The 27,252-nt window shown below is 43.0% G+C and overlaps 1 protein-coding gene across 1 annotated transcript in view; it reads right to left on the reverse strand.

Moving 5' to 3' along the window:
• Positions 1-27,252, reverse strand: part of TMEFF1 (transmembrane protein with EGF like and two follistatin like domains 1) — a 121,712-nt gene that overhangs the window by 51,145 nt on the left and 43,315 nt on the right. The window contains exons 4-5 of the mRNA XM_062207868.1: positions 16,256-16,282; positions 13,551-13,647 (exon numbers count right to left, since the gene is read on the reverse strand). Coding sequence (XP_062063852.1) covers positions 13,551-13,647; positions 16,256-16,282 — 124 coding nt within the window. The remainder of the gene's footprint in view (positions 1-13,550; positions 13,648-16,255; positions 16,283-27,252) is intronic.

Genomic DNA, 27,252 nt, shown 5'->3' on the forward strand with positions numbered 1-27,252 from the left:
CTTAAAAAAAAAAAAAAGCTAGAACAAGGAATGTTTGGTAGCTTCTGGGTCACCTGCTGGGAGGTTGGTGCACCCTGGCTCCATGGGGAGAGAGGCTCCTGGGCTCAGGACTTTTCTGGATGTTTCACTCTGTTTCTCTGCATCTGGTGGTTCATTTGTATCCTTTCCAAATAAAACAGTGGCAAGGGTAGTGGTTTTCTGAGTTCAGCACATCATTTTGGCAAACTATGGGAACCCTGAGATTTGTGGTGAGTTGGACAGAGTAGAATTCGCCTGTTTTGTTTTATTTTGTTTTGTTTTTGACAGGTAGAGTTATAGACAGTGAGAGAGAGACAGAGGGACAGGTCTTCCTTCCGTTGGTTCACTCCCCTAATAGCCACTACAGCCGGCGCTTTGCTGATCCAAAGCCAGGAGCCGGGTGCTTCCTCCTGGTCTCCCATGTGGGTGCAGGGACACAAGCGCTTGGGCCATCCTCCGCTGCCCTCCCGGGCCACAGCAGAGAGCTGGACTAGAAGAGGAGCAACCGGGACTAGCACCCGGCGCCCCAACCTGGACTAGAACCTGGGGTGCCGGCGCCGCAGGCAGAGGATTAGCCAAGTGAGCCACGGCATCGGCCAAGGTCGCCTGGTTTTAAAGTGGGGGTAGGATGTGGGATTTACACAGACCCCAAGTTGTGTCAGAATTTAACCTTACTTGTTGGATATACCTGGCAGGTGTCAGAGAATTGATTGCTGTTAGAAAACATGCAATATTGAAGGAAGATCCCAGGAGGACAGTTATAAAGGAGACGCAGAGGGCAATCTGTCCACAATGAAATAGTTTAACACAGTTAAATTCTGCAGGCAGCTGTGTTGATTGTCATCTTTGCCAGTGCCTAGTGCTCCTATACCCCCCTTCTAGCCACAAGACCCAGGTAAGCCTGTCCCAGATTCTTATCTGTACTTGGTTTGTCTTAACCAAAGGTGATCAAGTTCCTGCGCTCCCTTCCACATCCTGTGGCCTGAACCAACTCAGCACACTCAATTAGTTAACATACACTGGAGGGCTGCAGAGAGGCAATGGTGAGATTAAATAGGAGAAAACACAGAGTAGTCAATTCTCTGATCACATTTCTGTCAGTCACCCATCACTTCAAATCTGTCAGCTACCTCTGCAACTCCATGACTCCAAGATTCACAGCCCTGGCCATGGGCTTTCCCAAAAGAGAACCGTGTAAGCTCTTTGGGCAGCCAAAACTGCACACTCTGACCCCAAGGCTGTTCAGTGTGTCTTCTGCAAGCCTTCACCCAATAGTGACACTCCTGTGCCTTCCTTCTAAAGCTAGGTTCATGCTTGGTACTGAAAACATGTCAATATTCTACTTTATATCCTGGCTCTTAGGTACATAGATGCTTTCAAATTAGTATTTCTTAAATTATATGTATGCATTTTATTTATTTTTACTTTGATTTTACTTGTGAGACATAGAGAGATCTCCCCTCTGCTAGTTTACTCCCCAAATGCCTGCAGGAGGCCAGCCCAAAGCTAGGAACCTGGAACTTAATCTGGGTCTCCCAAGAGAATGGCAGTGACACAAGTACTTGAACTATCATACGCTGATTCCCAGGATGCACAGCAGAAGGAAGCTGAATCAGAAACCAAGGAGGCAGGATTTGAACCATATGGTCTGATATGTGATGTGGGTATCCCAAGTGGTGACTTAACCACTGTGCCAGGCACCTACCCCTGTGTATGTTTTATGCAATGTGAATGTTATAACAAAAACTTTAAATAAGGTACAGAACTATGTATATAGCATGCTGCCACTGGTTTAGAAAGAGGAAAGAGAGAGATACACATATTTGCTTGTATAAAATACCGTTGAAAGACTGAACAAGAAACAGATCACAGGGACTGCCTCTAGTGAAGGCAACTGAGTGCCTGGGAACAGTGGTGGGAAGGAGACCTTTCACTGTGCAGCCTACTAAAGCTTTTGAATTCCCAGCACTGTGAATTTCAAAGGAATGAATGCATATATATATATATAAATAAATGAATAAATCAAATGACTTCTAAGATTTAGCTTTATGATTTTAGCAAATCACAACTCCACACCTTTAAAACAACACTGCTGAGAGAATCAAGTAAAATTTGTATAAAGCCCTTCGAGATAATATATCAAATAATGCGAACTTCTGAAAGGTAGTATTATTATTGCTATTATTACTGAAAAACATCAATCCTTTCTCTTTTCTTCTAATTATACATCGAAAGTGCCATTTCTTCTCAATACGCTACGTTTATTTAGCAGTTAGAAAAATGCTGTTTAAACTACTTCATGTGAAGTTATTTAGACTTAACAAATACCTCATCAAACCTGCAACAAGTTCAATACCAGTCTTTTTCACACACACACATTAAATCCTCGTAACAATCCTCTAAGCAGCTCTCAGTAAATAATAAAGTCCTAGTGTTGACTGTCCTTCATTCAAAAAAGACCTACCCTAAGATACCCAACCTTAAGGAAAATCCACCCAGTACAGAAACCAGCAAGACAAAGTCCCTGGCCTCAGGGAACCCAAAATCTGCTGACAACCTTAACAGTGCAGTAAGCACTAGGCAAAAAGGTTTTTTTCAGGACCATGGAGGAACACAGAATATATCATCTAACTCACAGAGGTTGTGAAAGAAGGTAAGGTAGGCTTTCAAGAAGAGCTGGTGACATCTGACCTTAATCAAACTTTATATACGTCTCCAAGGAGGAGTAGGAGTCAAACAAGCAGAGAGAGATTGGACTCCAGGAAGAGGGAACAGGGACAGAGTGAGCAAGAAAGCATCAGAGTAACAGTGCATTTGAGAAACTGCAAGAGGCAGTGGAAATAAGGAGTCTTGTGCTTTAGAAACAAATCTCTTGGGGCAGGGATTTGGCCTCGTGATAAACACACCCAAGTCTCATATTCTGGGTTCTAGGTCAGCCTCCAGCTTCCGTTTCCAGCTGCTTGCTAATGGACACCCTAGGAGTCAACAGTAATGGCTCCATTAAGTGGGTTCCTGCTACCCATTGAAAGACCCGGGATGGAGTCTCCAGCTCGTACCCAGACTTAGCCACATAGGCATTTGGGGAGTGAACCAGCAGATGGGAGCTCTCTTGCATTCTTTCTTTCAAAAAAAAAAAAAAAAAAACAGAAAGGGAAAAAAGAAGGGTTTACTTACAGCTGTCAAGGAACTGTTAGGAAGACAATTCTGGACAAAAGAGCCTGTCCTGGGGGCAGGTGTTGTGATGCAGAGGGAAGCTGCCACTTGGGAAGCCTGAACCTCTGATCATGTTCAAGTCCCAGCTACTCTGCTTCTGATCGAGCTTTCTGTTAATGCATTCTGGCAGGCAGAAGGCGATGGCTCAAGTGCTTGGGCCCCAACTACCTACGTGGGAGACCTGGATAGAGCTCCAGGCTCCTGTCATTGGCCTGGTCTGGCTCTGGCTATTGGGAGCATCTGGGGAATGAGGCAGTGGATGGAAAACCAGCCTTTCTTTCTCTATCACTCTGCCTTTGAAGCAGATGAAAAATAAACTTTTTTTTTAAAAAAAAGGAGCCTGTCACTGCTAACATCTAGATTATGCTTCAGATAAAATAATTAATAGTTGTTTGTTTTCAAAAAAAATAATTTTTCAATTATAATCCTTGATACAATGGTTGAAATTCATTAAATCTAAATAATTTTCTAAGTCTAGTATTCAATATATTCAGAATAAGGCAATGCTAAATTCTGAAAATTACTGTCATCTCAGAAGGAGGAAATAAGAGTATAAAAGTATAATTTAGGGGCTGGTGCTGTAGCTTAGCAGGTTAGCCTTCATCTTTGGTGCCGGCATTCCATATTGGCACCGGTTCAAGTCCCAGCTGCTCCACTTCTGATCTACCTCCCTGCTAATGGCCTGGGAAAGCAATGGAGGATGGCCCAAGTCCTTGGGACCCTGCACCCATGTGGGAGACCCAGAAGAAGCTCCTGGCTTGGGGCTTCAGATCGGGTCAGCTCCAGCTGTTGTGGTCATTCAGGGAGTGAACCAGAAGATGGAAGACCTCTCTCTGTGTTTCTACCTCCCTCTTTCTATAACTCTGCCTATCAAACAAATCATCTTTAAAAAAAAAAAAAAAGGATAGTTTTTAAAAGGCACTTTTTTCATACTTTTTTCCAAAAAGTATATAAAGCTCCCAGAAAAAAGAATACACTGCAGTACATGAATGTATAGCACTATTCTGCTTAAACAAGGAAAAAGATTTCTTGTACCTTCTGAGAGAGAGATTCATCAGATTGTACCATGCACTAGGAATTTGTCACAACTGAAAATGGTCCCCCGAATGACAGCATCCAGCAGCGAGATTAAGCTGCTTCTCAGTGCTGTCTGTCCTTCTGCTCATTACAGGATTCTCTGAGGAACTCTCGGATATTTTCATCACTCGGGGAAGAAAATGGAGACAGCATCTCCGGAGGAGCCTGATGTCAAAGAGGCAGACACGCAGGGACTATTTCCATAAAGCACATCTCAGACAAAGTTCAAAAGGAATAATCTGAGGATTTCTATAGCTCCCCTGTTTAGGCATTATGTCAGATGATTCTACAGACTCCCCACACTATTTCTGGTCAGGGATTTAGGTCAGGTGTGTAAAATGAGCTGACAGGATAGAGTTCTACGGCTGTGTGGTACACTGTCCACAGAAAAAATGGTGGCTATCTTATAGCAAACAATCTCAGCCTTGGACAGACTAGAAATACTGTTTAGAAAAAACAGGCATGCGGTGCTAACAACACATGGTATAAGAAATAGAATTTACTAGGGCCGGCATTGTGGCCTAATGGGTTAAGCTACTGCCTATAATGCCAGCACCCTATATGGTCACGGGTTCAGGTCCCAGCTGTTCCACTTCCAATCCAGCTCTCTGTTGATGTGCCTAAGGAAGCAGCGGAGGATGGCCCAAGTGCTTGGGCCCCTGCACCCACGTGAGAGACACGGAAGAAGCTCCTGGCTTCTGACTTTGGACTGGCCCAGCCCCAGCTGATGCAGCCATTTGAGAGGAGTGAACCAGCAGACACAAAACCTCTCTTTTTTTAAAAGATGTATTTATTTATTTGAAAGGCAGAGTTAAAGAGAGGCAGAGAGAGACAGAGATCTTCCATCTGCTGGTTTACTCCCCAAATGGCCATAAAACCAGAGCTGGGTTGGTCTGAAGCCAGGAGCCAGGAGCTTCTTCTGGGTCTCCCATGTGGGTGCAGGGGCCCAAGTTCTTGGGCCATATTCTGCTGCTTTCCCAAGCTCATTAGTAGGGAGCTGGATCCAAAGTGGAATAGCCAGGACTCAAACTGCTGCCGATATGGGATTCAGGTAGTGCAGGTGGTAGCTTTACTCCCTATGCCACAACGCCAGCCCCCAAAACCTCTCTGTCCTCCCTCTCTCTGTAACTCTGCCATTCAAATAAATAAGATAAATCTGAAAGAAAGAAAGAAAGAGAGAGAGAGAGAGAGAGAGAGAAAGAGAAAAGGAAGGAAGGAAGGAAGGAAGGAAGGAAGGAAGGAAGGAAGGAAGGAAGGAAGGAAGGAAGGAAGGAAGGAAGGAAAGAGAGAGCAAGAGAGAGAGAAAGAAGGAAAGGAAAGGAAAGGAAAGGAAAGGAAAGGAAAGGAAGGGGAGGGGAGGGAAGGGAAGGGAAGAAAGGAGGAAGGGAGGGAGGGAGGAGGGGAGGAGAGAGAGAGAGAGAGAGAAAAGGAAAGAAAAAGAGAGAGAGAAAGAGAGAAAAAGAAAGAGAGAGAGAGAGAAAGAGAGAAAGAAAGGAAGAAAATAGCCATTGAGCAAATGAGAGACTATATATACAATAAACAAAATGTATGCATTTCAATCAGAAGAATCTACATACTTAACAACTTATTCCTACATTAGATACAGTTCCTACTAGTATACTGTTTCCTATTCCAGGGAAGTAAATTACAAGTAGGAGCATCTACAGTCAGGTTCATTGACAAAGTACACTGACAGCACACAGATGCACTAGCTAACAACCTAACAAGGAAGAAGAAAACTTATTTTTTTACTTAATGATTTACTTTTATTTATTTGAAAGGCAAAATGACAGAGAGAGAAGGAAAGGCAAAGACAAAGATCTTCCATCTGCTAGTGACTCCCCAAATGGCCAAGACAACCAGAGCTAGGCCAGGCTGAAGCCAGGAGACTGGAATTCCATCCACATCTCCCATGTGAGTGTCAGGGGCCCAAGTCATTGGGTCACCTTTGCTGCATTCCCAGGCATATTAGCAGGGAGCTGGACTGGAAGCGGAGCAGCCAGAATTGGAACCAGCACCTTGATATGGGATATTGGCATTGTAGGCAGCAGCTTAAACCCATTGTGCCACAAAGCCAACACTGAAAAACTTCAGAATTAAGCCTTAATTGTACTGGTGAAACAACCAGCACACATCGGTGGTTTGCACAACATGGTGACCTAAGACCTGCGTTCTCTTTCTGCTGCTGAGGAGCCACTTGGCCTCTTCTGAGCTCACCTTCCCCTGCAGAGGTCAAATAATCCTTCTTGCCCCACCTATCAGACAGAACTGATAAGAAGAACTGAAAGAAAAAACGTAAACATGCTCTGAAATCTTTAACAGAGTTTACGAAGCATAACATTACGGCTATACTAAAAACATATTCTGGGGCTGGCACTGTGGTGCAGCCGGTTAACGCCCTAGCCTGAAGTGCCGGCATCCCATATGGGCGCAAGTTCGAGACTCGGCTGCTCCACCTCCCATCCAGCTCTCTGCTGTGGCCTGGGAAAGCAGCAGAAGATGGCCCAAGTCCTTGGGCCCCTGTACCCATGTGGGAGACCTGGAAGAAGCTCCTGGCTCCTGGCTTCGGATCAGCGCAGCTCCAGCCGTTGCGGCCAACTGGAGAGTGAACCATCAGGTGGAAGACCTCTCTCTCTCTCTCTCTCTCTCTCTCTCTCTCTGTAACTCTGACTTTCAAATAAATAAATAAATCTTTAAAAAAAAAAAAAGTATTCTGTAGATTCTGTTTGAGAAGTATGCAATGTATTTCAACCCATTTCATTTTACATGGCTAAATAAAAAATATCACTAATTAACTGACATAGTACCATTTATTCATTCTACAAAAATACCACATGTTCTTAAAATTTAACTATTAGAAAGAGAATGAGCTTTACATCCAGAGAAAGATTTTTAGCTGCTCTTTGGAAACCACATTGGTTATAAAGCATTTTTTCTGACAGGAATGACATTTCCAAATGAGGAAAGATAAAATATTTTTATCTGAATACTCATACTTGAAAATATGGCAAGAAATATATATATATATATATATATATATATATATATATATATATATATATTACAGTTACAGTCTAAGTGCTATTTTCAAGCCATAGGTCATAATCACTAGTGGACTATAAAGTCAATTTAGTGGGCCACTACCAACATTTTTTAAAGGAGGATATATTAATATGGGGGTTTACTGCATTTAATAAAGGTAAGTATTATTCTACAAAAGTGTTTTTAACCTAATATGTATCAGTTCTACATGTGTATGTGCGGAGCACTGGGTCACTCTGTAAATGGATGTCATATAGTGTGTGGTCAGAAAGTCACTGAGAAGAAAACTGGTTTAAGTAGCCATTTGGTTTCTAGATGGTAGTCAGAGTGACCAGGAGATAGAACAGAAGCAAAGAAATCACAGCTGAGCCCACACTGATGAAGAAGAGCACAATGATTTTTAAAGAAGTTATTAGGCAGTAGTAACAGTTAAAGTAGGAAAAAGCTAGCAACATCCCTTCTAATAATAATTTTAAAAAGCTCATTTATAGAGGCAGGTGATAAGAAAAGCACTGTACGAGAACTATGGAGAACTGATCTCTATCAAACACTCAGTGTCGTCTGTGAAATGAAAGGATTAGACAAGAAGATAAATATCAACAACCCACCCATTCTTTTTTTTTTTTAAAGATTTATTTGAAAGGCAGAGTTACAGAGGGAGGGAGGGAGACAGAGAGAGAGAGAGAGAGAGAGAGAGAGAGATCTTCCATCCGCTGGTTCACTCCCCAGATGGCCACAATGGCCAGAGCTGTGCCAATCTGAAGCCAGGAGCTTCTTCCTGGTCTCCCACATAGGTGCAGGGGCCCAAGCATCTGGGTCATCTTCCATTGCCTTCCCAGGCCATAACAGAGAGCTGAATTAGAAGTGGAGGAGCCAGGATTCAAATTGACACCCATGTGGGATGCCGGCACTACAGGCAGCAGCTTTACCCACCACACCACAGCGCCAGTTCCCCACCCATTCTTAACACTCACTGATTCTGAAGGTTTTCAGACCTGAGTGCTTGGTTTGTAATTGAGAGCTTTTGTTTTTAGTAACTAAAAATGTACCTTTTAAAAAGAAAACTATAACATTTTAGTAATGGGTTTTATATCAAAATAAAGACTTCATTTATGTCATATTTCTGAATGTCTAAGGTTTCCATTCCTGAAAGATCTAGTTGCCTAGGTAAAAATCACTCTCAGACAAGCATGTTATTGCTCACCCTGATGGCAAAAAAAAAAAAAAGCACAGGGTAGAAGGAAGAGAGAGGGAAGGGAGGGAAGAAGAGAAAATCATCATGTTCTTAGGATTATATTCACAAATCACATTTAATCTGTTAAAAAACTAATTAAAATGTAATATAAAAAATTTTAAATGAAAAGCACACAGAAGGGGCCACACGGGAGTTACATAACCTCCATATAACTGTCTTGTTATCATACCTCATTTAAAAGTTAAAAACAAAAATACAATAATCACTGAGATAACTTTATACTGTTAAAATAACTGCAATCAGTAGTAAATATTTTATAGACCAAAAGATAAAATATTCTTAAAATTTCCTTTTGTCTCTGTCCATACTGGGATCATCTATTCTGGCTAAATAATTTATTATCTAAATACAGGTATCTTCTGCTTTCTAAATGTTTTCCTTCTGTTTCATCAATTTCCTTGCATGGAGTTGGCTGCTTGTCCCAGTCTATGTGCTTTTCTGAGTCCACCCTTAAGAGCCTACCTGCTCCTCACCACTGGAAAACCCTTCCGTGTGGTCTGTAAACCACTTCCTTAAACTCAGAGCACATATCTGCAAGAACAGGGGTTGCAAATTTTCAGATACATTGACACATAAAACGTTAATTTACTATATATAATAGAGTTGCTCTGATTAGGAATAGGCTACATACTATTTTTTTTAAACTTTTATTTAGTAAATATAATTTTCCAAAGTACAGTTTATGGATTACAATGGCTTTTTCCCCCCCATAACTTCCCTCCCACCCGCACCCCTCCCATCTCCTGCTCCCTCTCCCATTCCATTCACATCAAGATTCATTTTCAATTATCTTTATATAAAGAAGATCGATTTAGTATATATTAAGTAAAGATTTCATCAGTTTGCACCCATACAGAACATAAAATGTAAAATACTATTTGAGTACTAGTAATAGCATTAATTCACATTGGACAACACATTAAGGACAGAGATCCCACATGAGGAGTAAGTACACAGTGACTCCTGTTGTTGACTTAACAATTTGACACTCTTGTTTATGGCGTCAATAATCTCCCTAGGCTCTAGTCATGAGTTTCCAAGGCTATGGAAGCCTCTTGAGTTCGCTGACTTTGATCTTATTTAGACAGGGTCATAGTCAAAGTGGAAGTTCTCTCCTCCCTTCAGAGAAAGGTACCTCCTTCTTTGATGGCCCATTCTTTCTACTGGGATCTCACTCGAAGAGACCTTTCATTTAGGTTTTTTTTTTTTTTTTTTGCCAGAGTGTCTTGGCTTTCCATGCCTAAAATACTCTCATGGGCTCTTCAGCCAGATCCAAATGCCTTAAGGGCTGATTCTGAGGCCAGAGTGCTGTTTAGGACATCTGCTGTTCTATGAGTCTGCTGTGTATCCCACTTCCCATGTTGGATCGTTCTCTTTTTTTTTTTTTTTTTTTTACTTTTATTTAATGCATATAAATTTCCAAAATACAGCTTATGGATTACAATGGCTTTCCCCCCCATAACTTTCCTCCCACACACAACCCTCCCCTTTCCCGCTCCCTCTCCTATTCCATTCACATCAAGATTCATTTTCAATTCTCTTTATGTATAGAAGATCAGTTTAGTATATATTAAGTAAAGATTTCAACAGTTTGCACCCACATACAAACACAAAGTGAAAAAATACTGTTGGAGTACTAGTTATAGCATTAAATCACAATGTACAGCACATTAAGGACAGAGATCCTACATGAGGAGTAAGTACACAATGACTCCTGTTGTTGACTTAACAAATTGACACTCTTGTTTATGGCATCAGTAATCACCCTAGACTCTTGTCATGAGTTGCCAAAGCTATGGAAGCCTTTTGAGTTCACCAACTCTTATCATATTTAGACAAGGTCATAGTCAAAGTGGAAGTTCTCTCCTCCCTTCAGAGAAAGGTACTTCCTTCTTTGATGACCCGTTCTTTCCACTGGGATCTCACTCGCGGAGATGTTTCATTTAGGTTTGTTTGTTTTGTTTTTGTTTTTGTTTTTGTTTTTTTTTTTTTTGCCAGAGTGTCTTGGCTTTCCATGCCTGAAATACTCTCATGGGCTTTTCAGCCAGATCCAAATGCCTTAAGGGCTGATTCTGAGGCCAGAGTGCTGTTTAGGACATCCGCCATTCTAGGCTACATACTATTTTATGAAGAGGCATTCAAGCAAAGATGTATGTATCAGGGGCCAGTGTTGTGACTTAGTACATAAAGCTGCTGTCTGCAACACCAGCATCACACATGGACACTGGTTCAGCTGCTCCACTTCCAATCCAGCTCCTTGTAAATGGCCTGGGAAAAGCAGCAGAAGATGGTCCAAGTGTTTAGGTCCCTGTCACCCACATGAAAGACCCAGATAAAGTTCCTAGATCCTGGATTCAGCCTAGTTCAGCCCTGGCTGTTGTGGCTACCTAAGGAATGAACAAGCAGATGAAAGGTGTGTGTGTGTGTGTGTGTGTGTCTTGCTCTCTGTAATTCTTTCAAATAAATAAATCTTAAAAAAAAAAAACGAAGATATATATTTCATCACATACACATCATATTTGGGATCACCTCCGAAACTAGATAAAATCTTTTTCATTAGGGAGAGACAAAGAGAGAAGTCTTCCATCCACTGGTTCACTCCCCAAATGGTCATAACAGCCGGAGCAGAGGCAATCCGAAGACCGGAGCCAGGAGCTTCTTCTGGGTCCCCCAAGTGGTGCAGGGGCCCAGGGACTAGTGCCATCTTTTTTTTTTTTTAAGATTATTTATTTATTTATTTGAGACGTAGAGTTACAGACAGTGAGAGAGAGAAACAGAGAAAGGCCTTCCATCCGTTGGTTCACTCCCCAAATGGCTGCAGTGGCCGGAGCTGTGCTGATCTGAAGCCAGGAGCCAGGTGCTTCTTCCTGGTCTCCCATGCGGGTGCAGGGGCCCAGGGACTTGGGCCATCTTCTACTGCTTTCCCACACCACAGCAGAGAGCTGGATTGGAAGAGGAGCAGCTGGGACTAGAACTGGTGCTCCTATGGGATGCCACTGCCACAGGCAGAGGATTAACCTACAACACCACAACGCTGGTCTATCTCTTTCAATTTTAGCATGAAAACAGATAGCAACGAAATATATAAAAATACATCTGAATAGAAGTTCCAGCAAAGGAATATAAACAGATCCAACTAATCAATCACTGACGGCTATCTGCCTCTGAACACTGCTATAAAACTGCCCAAGGGAAAATTCTGTCTGCCTTTCAAATAAATGAAAATAAATTTTGAAAAATTTTAAATATTGAAAAGAACTAAGTATCTACGAACACACACACACAATGGTGTTTCATCAGGCCATATCATTAGTACAAAATGAGAGGAAGAGGCATCGTACTATTCCATTATGTGTTTTTTCTACAAATCCACATGGCCCATTATTTCTCTCTTGTTACAGAATACGGCCAATATCTACTTTGGAAAACAAATCAAACCACTCTGAATGAACAGGATGGAAACAGGAAAATCCAAATGACTAATATGCAGAAAGAGAGTAAATTCAGGTTTTGCTGTATTCACTTTTTACTGAATTTGCTTGTCTTCTGACAGTTCTTATCTATCTTGAAAATCACAACACACAGACTATCAGATATTTAATCTTGCCAAATATTATCCAAAGAGGTGATTTTATAACATAATTCTAAAAATAGAGTAATACTGATTTATAAAGCTCACTTTGTACATTAATGATAATTAGATTGTATTGCTACTACTCAGTGAAAGGCTCAAATATGAATTTACAGGCTGAATAAAATATGGAACTAGAAAATTCACACCAAAATATGTATGATTAAATAAGAAAGTAAAAATCTCTTTAAAATAAGTGTTTTAAAATATGTATGAAGGGGCAACTGAAGACATAAAGAAAATCTATTTGTGCCATCAGGTCCCAAAGTCAGCATTAAAGCTTTACAATCAAGTACCCAAAAAGCAAACACCACAGGAAAATGATAAAAAGATGAGACTAGGAATAAACAAATAGGGTATTGGCAAAAGGAAAAAGCAAACACAACTGTGATGATAAATTTCTGTATTATTACTATTATATTAAATAACACCATTTCTTACAGTGAGCAAATGGGAAACTGGACAATGTTGTCAGCTGCAAGACTCACCTTAAAAAGGACTGAATATGAATTAAAAACAGTCACCCCATACAATTAAAATTGTTATAAATAATGATGTATACATTTGAGAGGCATTAAGACAGAGAGCTCCTATCAGATGGTTTACTTCCCAAATGCCCACAATAGCTTGGGCTAAGCTGCCAGAGCCAGGAGCAGGGAACACAATCCAGGGCTCCCATGTGAGAGGCAAGAAACCAATTACATGAGTCTTCATTGCTGCCTCCCATGGTCTGGACAAACAGCAAGCTGGAGCAGAAGTCTATACCAGAAATCAAACCCTGGTACTCCAATGTGGGACACAGTACAGGTGTCTTAACTGCTAGTCTAAACACTGCTCTGTAGAAGTAATTTTTTAATTATATATTTACTGATTATAACTAAACTGAAATATTTTGATCATTTAATATGAAATATACATTGAAAAGTTTTTGAGCAAAACTGCCAGAAAAAAAAGAAGCAATTTACTATAGTTATGGATTCAAACTGTAACAGAATAATTCAGAATAACAACAGTTCTGATTAATATAATTAGCACTTGATATAAAACATAAAAAATTATCAATGGGAAAAAATGTACATGTAAAACCTAAAAAAAAACTATAAATGGATTCTCATTCTAAAATATTAACCCTTAAATTGATTTAAATAGCCACAGTTTTATATCAACTTAAGAGATAAGTCAACAGACTAGCCTTAAATAAAAAATACAGAATGCTCATACAAAATATACAGACTTGGGCAAATGATACCTTTCTATAATCATGCTAATGATGAACCCCTAAACAAGTTTATGTCTCCCCCTTAATCAACTCACCCGACATTTTCTGCGTCTTCATCACACTCAGCTTTATATTTGCAGGGTCCACACTTGGAGTGTTTTCTGTGAGCTTCTGCCCCTGACCCTTCCTCTTCTGTTTAAAACGAAAAAGGAAATTTTCAACCAAGAGTTGGGATTCTTTCTAGATAAGCTTCATGTTTTTAGTAACTATCATCCTGTTTCTGGGGAAAATGTACCAAGCACTGACAACAGTCACTTACAAAATCTATCAATTCTTGAGCCCAGTAAGTTGCCAATATTGAATACAGCATATTCTTTGAGGAAAAATAAGTATCATTGCTAGTAAAAACGATGCCTTTAACTATGCACCCAGGAACAGGATGGGATTTTAAACAACTCTTTTAAAAATGAATGTTCTCCAAAAGAACTACAATGTAACACTGAATTAGAGGAAAAGAAAAAAAAGCAAAAGAAGTAAATTTAATCATGGGATTACCAGACTACTGAAACAAGCCTGTACTCGCTGGTTAGCAGATAACTCCTTGGCTATCGCCTTTCCCACACCAGTTTCATACCTACCTTTCTAACAACAGAAAAATGAATTCCAAAGTTCAAAGAAATATTTCTCTTCAAATTTTAAAAAGGAAAGGAGTCTCTTATAAATGACTTTTCCTCTTTTTCTTCTTGGCCACTTAGCATAACCACAAATACCCAGATGCAAACATGTATATGAATCTCTTATGATCTAGCATCAAAAAATGGTGAATTTCACTGGCCTCCTACTGAGCTAGCATTCCACACTTAGTGGGATCCTACACATGTGGGTCTCAGCTAGACTGGATCTTATTCTGAGAACATGAAACCGGACAGAGAAATCACTTCTGAGGCCAATTTAAGAATTTCAGTTTATTCAAGGGATTTTCCAATTCTGTCTGGAAAAGAATATTATTCAGAGGGTGGCAACTGGGTAATCGTCTTCCAGTCTGCCATTTTTGGTGTTTGCCTGCACTTTAAGTAGAAATCCTCCCCTAACTCTCATGAACACTCCCAGATGCCAGGGATCCTAGTTCTAAGTAATTCTGAGACCTCAGACATACCACAGGCTCTACAGAAATACCACAGGCTCTACAAGCTCACTAAAATTTGCGTACTAGCTGAGCTAACAAAGCCTTTCTAATTCATACTCCCTATTGTAACAGCCAACTTACATCCTGAGGTCAAGGCACTGACTAGTACGCTACAAAAGCAAATCTTAATGTCAACTCTCAATGACAGGGTCCTAATTGCATATCTGACCAGTGGGGCTAGATCACATGATCTCTTAAATCCCTTTCTAGTTCTCATAGTCAGAATGTATGATCTGTTCCTTCATACATGATTATAAACTTCTGCTTGAATGTTTCTATTTAAACCAAATTCTATTGTTCAACAGCTTTAATCATTTACTCTTCCTTTTTACTGAAACTGTCATCCTTGAACTTCTTTCTCATGATAATTCTATTCTTTAGTGACCTTCAAAGATTCCACCTCTGAAATTTCAGGATTCTACAAAATGCAAACGTCTGAGATAGTTTGTGTACTAATGAAAGGAACATAACTATGGTTTTCATTTGCACAAATGTTTTACCAGAGTGAATGTTCCAGGCTTCATGGTGTTCTTATGGCATGTATCCTGACATTACTCAAACAGTATTTGCCACTGTAGATAATCACGAAGATTTACAGCCTCATTAGACCATGAAATAGATTAGTCATTCTCAATTCTGATCATTTAAACATTACCATATGCTAATATCAAGGACTAATTTTTTTAACTATCAGAAATAATTCACAGATTTGTAAGATAAAATAAAAAGCAAAGGAAATTTTAAAAGATTTATATTAAATTCTAAATCCCACTAGAATTGCCCTGCCAAGTCTTCCCTGATCTATGCACAACTCACTCTGGAGTTTTTTAACCTTGTACCTTGTAAATTTCATATGGTCAAAACTTTGGAAGAAAGGGATAGAGTTATAAACACTCTGGTCCAAGCTAAAATCACTGGTGGAGATGAACCTAAGAAGAAAAGTCACTTTGGTATAATCTCTGTTTCATAGGAGTAACTACGTTTTCCCCTTAGTTTGAGAGCAAACCTTTAGTGAAAAATGCCTTAAAAAAAAAAAAAAAAGAACACCCAAGACTGACTGAGAGAGACAGCTAGGGATAAATGGCTAAGGGGCACATGGTTTCTTGCTGGGTTAATGAAATGTTCCACAATTCACTGTGGTGATGAATTTACAACTTCGAATATACTACAGTCACTGATTGTATACAATCTCAAAGCTGTTTTTAAAAATGGAGGAAAAAAGTCCTTTAAGAAGTATTTGAAGCCGGCGCCGCGGCTCAACAGGCTAATCCTCCGCCTTGCGGCGCCGGCACACCGGGTTCTAGTCCCAGTCGGGGTGCTGGATTCTGTCCCGGTTGCCCTTCTTCCAGTCCATTTCTCTGCTGTGGCCCGGGAAGGCAGTGGAGGATGGCCCAAGTGCTTGGGCCCTGCACCCCATGGGAGACCAGGAGAAGCACCTGGCTCCTGTCTTTGGATCAACGCGGTGCACCGGCCGCAGCACGCTGGCCGCGGCGGCCATTGGAGGGTGAACCAACAGCAAAAGAAGACTTTTCTCTCTGTCTCTCTCTCTCACTGTCCACTCTGCCTGTCAAAAAAAAAAAAAAAGAAGAAGAAGAAGAAGTATTTGAAACTTACCTCCTTCTCCAGATCCAGAGCCATTATCTGAGAAGAAAAACAACAAATATGAATACTTTCCCTGGGAAAAATTCACCTTTTCAAATAATAAAATTTACTATCAAAAATAAAGCTATGATGTACATTATCATATAGATCTTTTATCATAGCTTTGACATCTACCAGCTTATTCATATAAACTATCTTAGTATTCTGTCTCAAAATCTAAATTACTGAGTTTCATAATCACCCATATCTTTATAGTCCATTCAGGAAATATCCAGATACCTTGTACAGAGTAAAGGCCAATAAATATTATAAATGGCTAAACATAAATAATTAATTCTAATTGACTTATTTAAAAAGTAAAAGAAAAATTTAATTTTATTAAAGCTTTAGAGAAATAATGATTAAGCTGCTTTAATTTGAAAGACAGAAGAGGAGCTTTGCACCTTGCTCTAAAAAATCTTAATAAAATCTTTTGAAGATCAAAAACCAAAAGGTAAGAAAAGCCCTAAGGTTTAGGAAGGGAAGAACCCTAGAACTGATGTTTTCATATTACTAACAAAATTAACTTCCTCCAAGAAATCAAATCAGAAGGAATTGTGGTAGGAGCCTTCCCAGAACAAAGCAGAGGTGACGTGGCATTACCAGTAACTGTGTACCCATGCACAACCCTCTCAACCCTGCAGCATTAGGGCACCAATCAGAATGTTACCACACCTGAGGACAAAGGGACTAACCATGTACAAGGAAGCTGATAAAAGGTATATAAGGCATTGCATATCACATGACATATAATGCATCCAGGGCTCAGTCTTTGGATGTGAATCACCGAGCCAGTGCCAGCAGGAATAAATACTGCTTCCTGCTAAAGACCTCAGTGTCCTGCCTCTGTTCACACATCCCGTGACATTTCTGGGGGTCATCCAGGATTCTGAGGCAGGGTTTTCACTTCCCTTGTCACTGGCATATGACCCCCCAGGACGCTGGGAGAGATAACCTCACCTGGCGCCAGTGGATCCTTGGATTTGGAGGGGAACTACCCCCCCCCCCAGCACGCTGGAGCAAGGACCCCAGAAGCACAAAGGAATCCAGTGAGGCACAAGAACCAGCCACAGGCACGCCATCAGACTGGTAAGACTCCTGGTTTGTTTTGGTGAGCCTGTCCCTAAGCGGCAGATGGGGAACCTGATCACCTGCCAAAACTGCCTGAGTAGTCTCACAAAATCGCAATCCTAAGGTGCTGGGCTGCAGGTTGGAAGCTGCATTTGAGTGCAAGTAAATGGTGACTGAATGAGCTGGGCTGAGTCCCCACTTAACTGAAGGCCAAAGCAAGTGCAGAGTCCTGATCCGTGGGTCCCTGGAGATCCTCATACAGCTCAGGGCAGCCCTAGGCTCTCCACAAGGTCTACAAGCCTGATCCAAGTCAGGGGTTTAAACTGACCTGCCAGTGCTAAGAGGTGCCTGAATATCTCCACAGGAACAGCCAGAAAAGGACGAAATGATTTCTCACCCCTTCCCCTTCCCTCTTCATGTGTGACTGTCTTGAGAGAGGGGAGCAGGGATAAGTGGCCAACAGGGTAAACCTTAGAGTGTATGATGAAAAATTTCAGAAAGGGACAATCAGGAGACTATGGTGTTAGACTGACTCTCGGAAAACTCCGGACTGTCTGCAAAATAGATTGGCCTTCATTCGAGGTGGGTTGGCCTTCCCAGGAGTCCCTAGATAAAGAACTAGTTAATAAAGTGTTCCGAGCTACAGGGGGGACCCTGGTCACCCAAACCAATTTCCCTACATTGACTACTAACAAGACATAGTCCTCTCTCAGCCACCGTGGCTAAAAACTTGTCTGGAAGAGAAATGTAAAATCAGATGACAACCCCTTCAAAATGCTGACCAGAAACTTAAGAAGCCCATTTTATCTGAAGAACCAGAAGGGGTTCACCCACCTTATGCACCACTGTACCGTCTGCCACCATCTGCACTTCACCCACCTATGGGAGAGACTACCCTGCAGCAGGAGCCTTGCCAGAGCCCACCCAGAGAGAAGCCACCCCCCTCACAAAGTCACCCAAGATGCCCCTGACGGTAGCCACCTCAGGGCTGCTAGTCCTAACCCCATATACTCCCAACTGGGAAGCACCAAGAGGACCCTATTGACAGCCTCCCTCCCAGTAGATGCCAAAGTGCCCTACAGATGTCACTTCTCAAGAGAAACCCAGGGGTTCATCTTCAATGATCACGATGGTCAGATGCAAGGGGACAATGCATCAGCCTTTTGCCACCACTGATCTCCTGAACTGGAAGAACCATAAGCCCTCACTCACTAAGAAACCCCAGGCCATGATTGATCTGTTGCAATCTATCATCCAGACCCACAAGCCCACCTGGACTAATCGTTGCCAGCTTCTTCAGACTCTGTTTAACACTGAAGAACGCCAAAATTACCCAGGCCACACTGAAATGGATAAAGGAACACGGCCCATCAGGGACTCGGAATGCACAAGCTTACGTGCAGAATCAATTTTCTGAGGAAGATTTCCAATGGGACACTAATGATGACCAGGAGTTTCAGAATGCTCAAATGTTACCAAGAGGTCCTTTTAAGCAGCATGAGGGAAGGAGGGGAAAAGGTCGTGAATGTGAGTAAATCCTCAGAGGTACTCCAAGGAGCTGAGGAAAGCCAAGTAAATTCTATGGAGACTGTCCTAAGCCTTCCATCTCTACACTCTTTGACCCAAAAGCGGCAGAAAATCAACGGATGGTCAACGCTGCCTTCATTGGCCAGGCCCAGGGAGACATCAGAGGAAAGCTACAGAAGCTGGAGGGCTTTGCTAGAGTGAATGCAAGCCAGCTACTGAATGTCTCCACCTAAGTATTTGTTTATTGAGATCAGAAAGCCTTCCGGGAGGCTGACCAAAAAATGAAATGAAAAGTAGCTCCGCTCGCCACAGCCCTAGTGGAACAGTCAGGACATTCCCAAAGAAGTGCTCCACTGGGTCTAGGATAAGATCAAGGGAGTGGTCGGCCAGAGGGATAGCAGCGCCTGGAGGCTAGACTGGGACAAAATCAGTGTGTGGTGGTCACGAGGAAGGTCACGGGAAGAATGAATGTCCTTGACAGTCAGCAAAATATCACCCAACTCCCTGGCCCCAAGGGAGAGGACAAGTGATCCAGGGATGCTACCAATCCATGCAACAACCATCCGAAGCTCCTGGGGAAGACTCTGCAGGCCTAGCTGCCATGGAGAACTATGAAGAAGACCAGGACAGAGTAGGCTCCATTGCTCCACTGTGCTATGCCTCAGGAAGCCCATGGTCTGAATGACTGTAGGGAGCCGGCCCACTGACTTCATGGTGGACACTAGGGAAGAGTACTCAGTGGTGACTCAACCCATGGGCCCCTTTTTGCAAAGTCAAGCAGCTGCTATGTGGGAGTCATAGGTAGCTGAGCCCGTCACTCCTTCTTACAGCCACAGCAGTGCAATTTAAGCAGCCATGTAGTCTTTCATGAATTCCTATACCTCCCTAACTGTCCTGTGGCCTTCACGGGTCAGGACCTTTTGGGAAAACTACAGGCCCAGGGCCAGCACTGTGATGTGGTGGGTAAAGCCACTGCCTGCAGTGCCAGCACCCCATATGGGCACCCATTTAAGTTCCAGCTACTCCATTTCTGGTCCAGTTCTCTGCTATGGCCTGGGAAAGCAATAGAAGATGACCCAAATCCTTGGGCCCCTGTACCCCCATGGGAGACCCAGAAGTCCCTGAATCCTGGCTTTAGATCAACGCAGCCCCAGCACCTGCAGCCAATTAGGGAGTGATACAGCGGATGGAAGACCTCTCTCTCTGAGTAACTCTTTCAAATAAATAAATAAAAATCCTTAAAAACAAAAGAAAACAAAAAATTACAGGCCTAGATAAGTTTCAACTCCCACGGCCAAGCAGCCCTGACCCTGAGAAAACCAGAAATGAAAGTCATGACTCTCACAGCTCCCCAAGGAGAGGAATGGCACCTCTATAACCTCCAGGAGGAGCCACAACAGAGACCAGAGCCTCCCTTTAAGCTGCCTGGAGTATGGACTGAGGACAATCCTCCCGGACTGGAATGGTCAGAAACATACCCCCAGTAGTGGTAGAACTACAACCAGGGGTCGGATCTGCCTGCCAGAGACAATATTTCATCCTTCACAAGGCACAAACTGGGATCCAAAAGCACCTGGAGAGACTTCTAAAGTATAAAATCCTCCAGCCCTGCCACTTGCCTTGGAACACTCCCCTCCTGCTAGTTCAAAAGCCACGGACAAAACAACTATCAGCAGGTTCAGGATCTACGAGCAGTAAACCAGGCTACCAGTACCCTATATCCAGTTGTCCCTAATCTCTATGCTCTCCTGGGTCTCATCCCTGCTGAAACTGCCTTCTTTACATGTCTGGACCTCAAGAATGCTTTCTTCTATATCCACTTGGCCCCTCAGAGTCAACCAATCTTTTCCTTCCAGTGGGAAAATGCTGAGACCAGAGACAAGGGCCAGTTGACCTGAACTAGACTGCCTCAAGGATTCAAAAATTCTCCAACCATTTTTGGTATTGTGCTAGCCTCTGATTTAAAAGTCTTCATAGTGAATCAACAGGGCTGCACACTACTCTAGTACATGAATGACCTCCTGCTAGCTGGACAGACACGAGAGAATTGCAAAGAAGGAACATGACTGCTCCTCCTCCTCCTGTGGGAAGCTGGCTACAAGGTCTCAAGGAAAATGGCTCAAATCTGCCAAGAAAAGGTAAAATACCTTGGTTTCCATCTGTCCCAAGGACAGCACCAATTTGGCCCAGAAAGGAAACAAGCAGTTTGCTCAATCCCAACCTCCTTGACCCAATGCCAGATTCAGGAATTCCTTGGGGCCTCTGGCTTCTGCAGGATCTGATACCCAATTTCTCCATTTTTGTGACTCCTGAACATAACTAAGCCTTTTTTTCTATATTTGCATGAACACACTGACAGTGGTCAGGGTACTAACCAAATGCTGGGATCCTGGCATCGTCCAGTGGCATATCTTTCTAAACAAAGCTGTCCACCCTGCCTCTGAGCTCTTGCTGCCATAGCCCTCCTCGTATCAGAGGCCAACAAACTTACTATGGGGCAGGATCTGTTGGTTCAAGTACCACACTCAGTCCTGACCCTAATGTAATATAAGGGGCAATACCGGCTAACTAATGCCAGAATGGTCAACTATCATGGGATGCTGTATGAAAACCTATGTATTCGCTTTGAGAACTTTAAAGCCAGCAACCTATTGCCTACTGAATCATGCATAACAGACCATGACAGCATAGTAGTCATGGATGAGATATTTTTAAGATTTCATTTATTTATCTGAGAGGCAGAGTTACAGACACTGTGAGAGGAAGAGACAGAGAGAAAGGTCTTCCATCCACTGGTTCACTCCCCAAATGGCCGCAATCACCGGAACTGAGCCAATCCGAAGCCAGGAGCTTCCTTTGGGTCTCCCACGTGGGTGCAGGGCCCAAGTACTAGGGCCATCCTCCACTGCTTTCCCAGGCCATAAGCAGAGAGCTGGATCAGAAGAGGAACAGCCGGGACAGCAACTGGCACCCATATGGGATGCCAGTGCCACAGGCAGAGGCTTAGCCTACTACATATATGCCACTGTGATGGCCCTGGGTGAGGTGTTTTCTAGCCACCCAGACTTGACAACCTCAAAGACCCAGATGTAGAGTATTTCACTGATGGCAGTAGCTTCATCAAAGAAGGGAAATGCCTCTCAGGATACACTCGAGTTGACCCCACATTCTACCACTGAGGCCAAACCCCTGCCCGCAGGAACCTCAGTACAAAAGGCAGAAGTCACAGCACTGACCTGAGCTCTCCAACTAGCAGCAGGAATCATGTCAACATATATACAAACTCAAAGTATTCCTTCACCACTCTCCATGTATATAGGACCTTATATAAAGAAAAAGGACTAATCCAGTCAAGGGGAAAAGTCATTAAATATGGAAAAGAAGTCCTAGAGCTGTTGGAGACTATATGGGTACCCAAAAGAATGGCTGTTATGCAGTGTTGGGGCCATCAAAAGGGGGATGCCACTACAGCCTGGGGAAACTAAAGAAACAACCGAGAGACTAAGGACATGGCTACCAAGGGAACAATAAAGTTGATCGCGCTGAATACTGCCCTGTCCCTCAACTCCCTAGTAGAATGGGACCCAAACTACTTCTAGCATGAGTTAACCTGGTTCAAGACTGAACGTGGAAGTTACATCCAGGGGGAATGGTAGAAATTTGAGGACAGCTGTGTTTCAGTCCCTAAGACCCTAGCACCAACTTTCATCCAAGAAGTTGTACCGAGAGACCCACATCAACTGGATAGCCCTGGATTTCACACTGGGTCAACATTTCTACAACCCTAGACTCTCCAGCATAGCCCAAGAAGTATTCGAAGAATTTGAGGTGTGTGTCTAAACAATTCCCACTGAGGGCCCAAGGTGCCTCCCCAGATACAAAGCGTAGGAGGAAGACCACTTGAAAACTTAATTGTGGACTTTACTGAGCTCCTTGGTGTTTGGAGTTGCAAATATCTATTGGTTTTTTCTCAGATTGAGTAAAGGCTTTCCCAATCCACACTGAGAAGGCCCATGAAGTGGTCTGGCTTCTGCTAAAGAAAATTATCCCATGCTTCAGAATCCCAGTTACTATCAGGTCCCACAGCAGGCCTGCATTCATAGCAGAAGTGGCACAGATGGTGACAAAAGGACTAGGAATTACCTGGAAGTTACAGACGGCCTATCAGCCCCATGGCTCTGGAAAAGTGGAACAAATGAAGCAAACTCTGAAGATACAATTGAGTAAATTGTGCCAGAAGACCCACCTACACTGGGATCAACTGTTACTGATAGCTCTGTTAAGCATTAGGTCTATCCCTACCACACAAACAGGGCTCTCGCCTTTTGAAATTCTTTATGGGCACCCCATCACCCAGGGAGTGCAGGGAGATAAAAAGAAATAGGCAACCTCAGCCTGAGGCAACAGATGCGAGCCCTTGGTTTAACCCCACCTTCCATCAATCATTGGATTAGGGAACGATTACCCATGAGCTTAGCCACAGATGCCCATCCCTTTAAGTCAGGAGACACAGTGTGGGTGAAAGAGCAATGATCAGCCCCTAAAACGCCTTTGGAGAGAATCGTTCACTATGTTTTGCCCAGCCCTACTGTAGTTAATATTGCCAAGGTGGTACCCTGGATCCACCACAGCAGGGTAAAACCAGCCTCTAGCAACTGGGAGTGCATCTCCAATCCAGCTGCACTGTGCAAGTTAACCATCAGGAATAAACAAGCCACGCCCCAAAATACCCAGAGGACAAGCAGCCCTGCTTTGGTCACTCCAAAAGCTGACCAATCTACACACAGTAGAAGCCTGAGGAACTGAAAGCCCCATGACCTACAAGATGAATCGTCTATTCTTAATTTTTGTGACTGTAACTATGTTCTTATATGGGTCCCCAATGGGCTCCATATCCCTATCTTGTGACTCATGTATTCACATAACTGGATCAGGCCAGGATGTCACCAAAACCCTACATTATTATACCCATTTCTCCTGCCAGGGAACAGTCTCAGGGACCTGCAGACATAGTAAGACCATTTATTCCATTTGCCAGCAAGGGGATCAGTACACTTATTTCAACCCACAGTACTCCCCAAATGAGAAGTGGCTAGAGGTTCAGAGCCTTGACATATGGGTCAAGTAATTAACGGAACCCAAATCACTAACTCAAAACAACCTATATAAGTCCTTTCTGATGTGTGTGCAGCCACAGGTGGCAACCCTTCACATGTTATCAAGTGTAGAACTCAGGTGAGGAACAAGAATACAGCTCAATGATAAATACATGTGTGATCAGTCTCAGACTGGCTCCAGTTAACAATGATAGCTGGCTTCACTGTCCTTATTGGAGCTGTGTTTCATGGGAAAATAAAACAGCCCTCCTCCAAAAGGTGTTGCCACATCAAACTGTCAACTGGGAACTTGTAATCTTGTTAACTTCATCATCCTTAACCCAGAGGATTCAAGATGGAAAATTGGCCATCAGATTGGTATATATATCTATGGATGAGGCATAGACCGTGGAACCATGTTATATTTCATGAGGGTTACGGTCCCACACCAGGCATCATCTCATGAGGCCTTTTATTCCCTTTACAAGGAAATGAAAAGGTAGGTTCTCCCCACATCTCTACTACAACAAAAAACCTGTACCTGGCCATCGCAGACACTATTGCTCAATCTCTAAATCTCTTCCTGCTATGTACGTGGGGGAACCAGTATGGGAGATCAATGGCCGGGGGAGGCTAAGGAACTAGACCCTTGGGAGCCATATAATGAAACAAAATCTCCCCGCTGAATTGCCGGTGTTTGGCTTCTCAAAACCTCAATTATTGGAAAGTACTGTCTCACCCAATAGAGAAGATAGTTTAATACCTCACTTGGAAACCTGACATGCCAGGGCCAAAAATCCTATGACAACTCAGAAAACCCAGTGGCAGGAATCCCCAAACCACACAGAACCAAATCCCCATCCCTTGTCCAATTTCTCTAACCTAAAAAAGCCTGGGACAACCTCACCACAAACATGGAGTGATGGGACCCAGGGCTACTATACTGAATACGCGGAAAGGCCATCTTTACTAAACAACCCGAATTCTGGTCCAGATCTGGTGTGCTGAGAACTATCCACCCTTCCTTCTTCCTACTTCCACTGGCTAGAAGAAACATTTGGGAGTCCCTGTATATGAGAACTGAGGGAGCCAGAGAGAGTGGCATACCCTATCAATTGATGACTGGAAAGATGATCAATGGTGGGGCCTATGCTGTTGCCTAGCGGGTAAAGCTGCTGCCTAAAGGCATCCTGGCTGCTCCACTTATGATCCAACTCTCTGCTATGCCCTAAGAAAGCAATAGAAGATGGCTCAAGTCCTTTGGTCCCTGTACCCATGTGGGAGACCCTGAGGAAGCTCCTGGCTCCTGGCTTGGGATTGGCCCAGCTCCAGTCGTTGTGGCCATTTGGGGAGTGAACAGCAGATGGAAGACACCTCTCTCCCTCTGCCTCTGCCTCTCTGTAATTCTGCCTTTCAAATAAATAAATAAATCTTTTAAAAAAGATGACCAATGGCCCCCAAAGTGAATAAGTTTCTATCATGGCCCCTGGCACCTGTGCAGAGGACAGGTCTTATGAGTACCATACTCTCATCTACATGTTAAACTGTATCATCAGCTGTATTATCAGCATATGGCTGCTGTTGATAGTACAACTAAAGAGCTCTCAATATATTGACCAAACAACATACTAAAATACACAATGCCATCTATCAAAACTGCTTAGCCCTAACCTACTTGTTTGCTTGGGGGAGACTTTGTGGAAAATCTAACCTGAACAACTGCTGCTTACAGATAGATGAGGCAAGGTCACAGAAGCAATCACAGACCAAACTGAGAAAGATCACCCACGTCCCAGTCCAGACCTGGAAAAGGTGGAACCCAGGAGAATTGTCTAGGGGATGGTTTTCAAATCTGGGGGGACTCAAGACCCTCATAAGTTTTGTAGTTTTAATTTGGGGGGCTTGCCTGATTCTACCTTGCCTGGTACCCCTGGTTCTAAGACCTGTCTCTAGCCTCATCAAGGCTACAGTCAAAAGAAAAGTGGCCACATACATCATGAAGTTAAAGAAGTATAAACCTTTAAACCAGGATGATCTGTCCAAGAGCATCAAAAGGGAGAATGTGGTAGGAGACTTCTCAGAACAAGAAGAGGTGACCTGGCATTACCAGTAACCAGGTACCCATGTGCAACCCTGTCTCAATCCTGTAGCATTATGGCACCAATCAGAATGTATGTTACCATACATGAGGGACAATGGGACTAAAAATGTAAACAGAAGCTGACAAAAGTTATATAAGGCAATGCCCCACTGCGTTTGGAGCTCAGCCTTCGGATGTGAATCTGCTGAGCCAATGCTGGCACAAATAAATACTGCTTCCTGCTAAAAGCCTCAGTGTCCTGTCTCTCTGTTCCTGCATACAACTAAAGAATCTCAAAAAGAAGTGGGTCTAGGCCGGCGCCGCGGCTCACTAGGCTAATCCTCCGCCTTGCAGCGCCGGCACACTGGGTTCTAGTCCCGGTCGGGGCACCGATCCTGTCCCGGTTGCCCCTCTTCCAGGCCAGCTCTCTGCTGTGGCCAGGGAGTGCAGTGGAGGATGGCCCAAGTCCTTGGGCCCTGCGCCCCATGGGAGACCAGGAGAGGCACCTGGCTCCTGCCATCGGATCGGCGCGGCGCGCCTGCCGCGGCGGCCATTGGAGGGTGAACCAACGGCAAAGGGAAGACCTTTCTCTCTGTCTCTCTCTCACTGTCCACTCTGCCTTGTCAAAAAAAAAAAAAAAAAGAAGAAGTGGGTCTAAAATGTAACTAATATAAAAATGTATTTTATGATTCTAAAGAATCAACATATAGCACAAAATATGTTGAAAAGATAGTAATGCTATGGTATCATCAGCATGGAGCTGTTGGGAAAAAAAAAAAAGCACACACACCTAGTAAAGGATTTGACACTTGATCCAGCTCTTTCCAGATCCTAGAGCACCTACTCCAGTTCTTCAGTTCTCTAGAGTAGAGCTCAATACCCAACTATACTGCTCCCCGCACTCATCAAACTCCTTCAGGCAATGACAGAATTCACAGATACGGTAGAAACCAGAGCTATATGTCATATGCAGCAACAACTGCAAAATCCTCATTGGCTTTTTTTTTTTAACTTTTATTTAATGAATATAAGTTTCCAAAGTACAGCTTATGGATTACAAAGGCTTCCCCCTCCCGTAACTTCCCTCCCACCCGCAACCCTCCCTCTCCCGCTACCTCTTCCCTTCCATTCACATCAAGATTAATTTTCAATTCTCTTTATATACAGAAGATCAATTTAGTATATATTAAGTAAAG

The sequence above is a fragment of the Lepus europaeus genome, chromosome 12 (genome assembly GCF_033115175.1).
Source record: "Lepus europaeus isolate LE1 chromosome 12, mLepTim1.pri, whole genome shotgun sequence".
In the NCBI taxonomy this organism is placed as follows: Eukaryota; Metazoa; Chordata; class Mammalia; order Lagomorpha; family Leporidae; genus Lepus; species Lepus europaeus.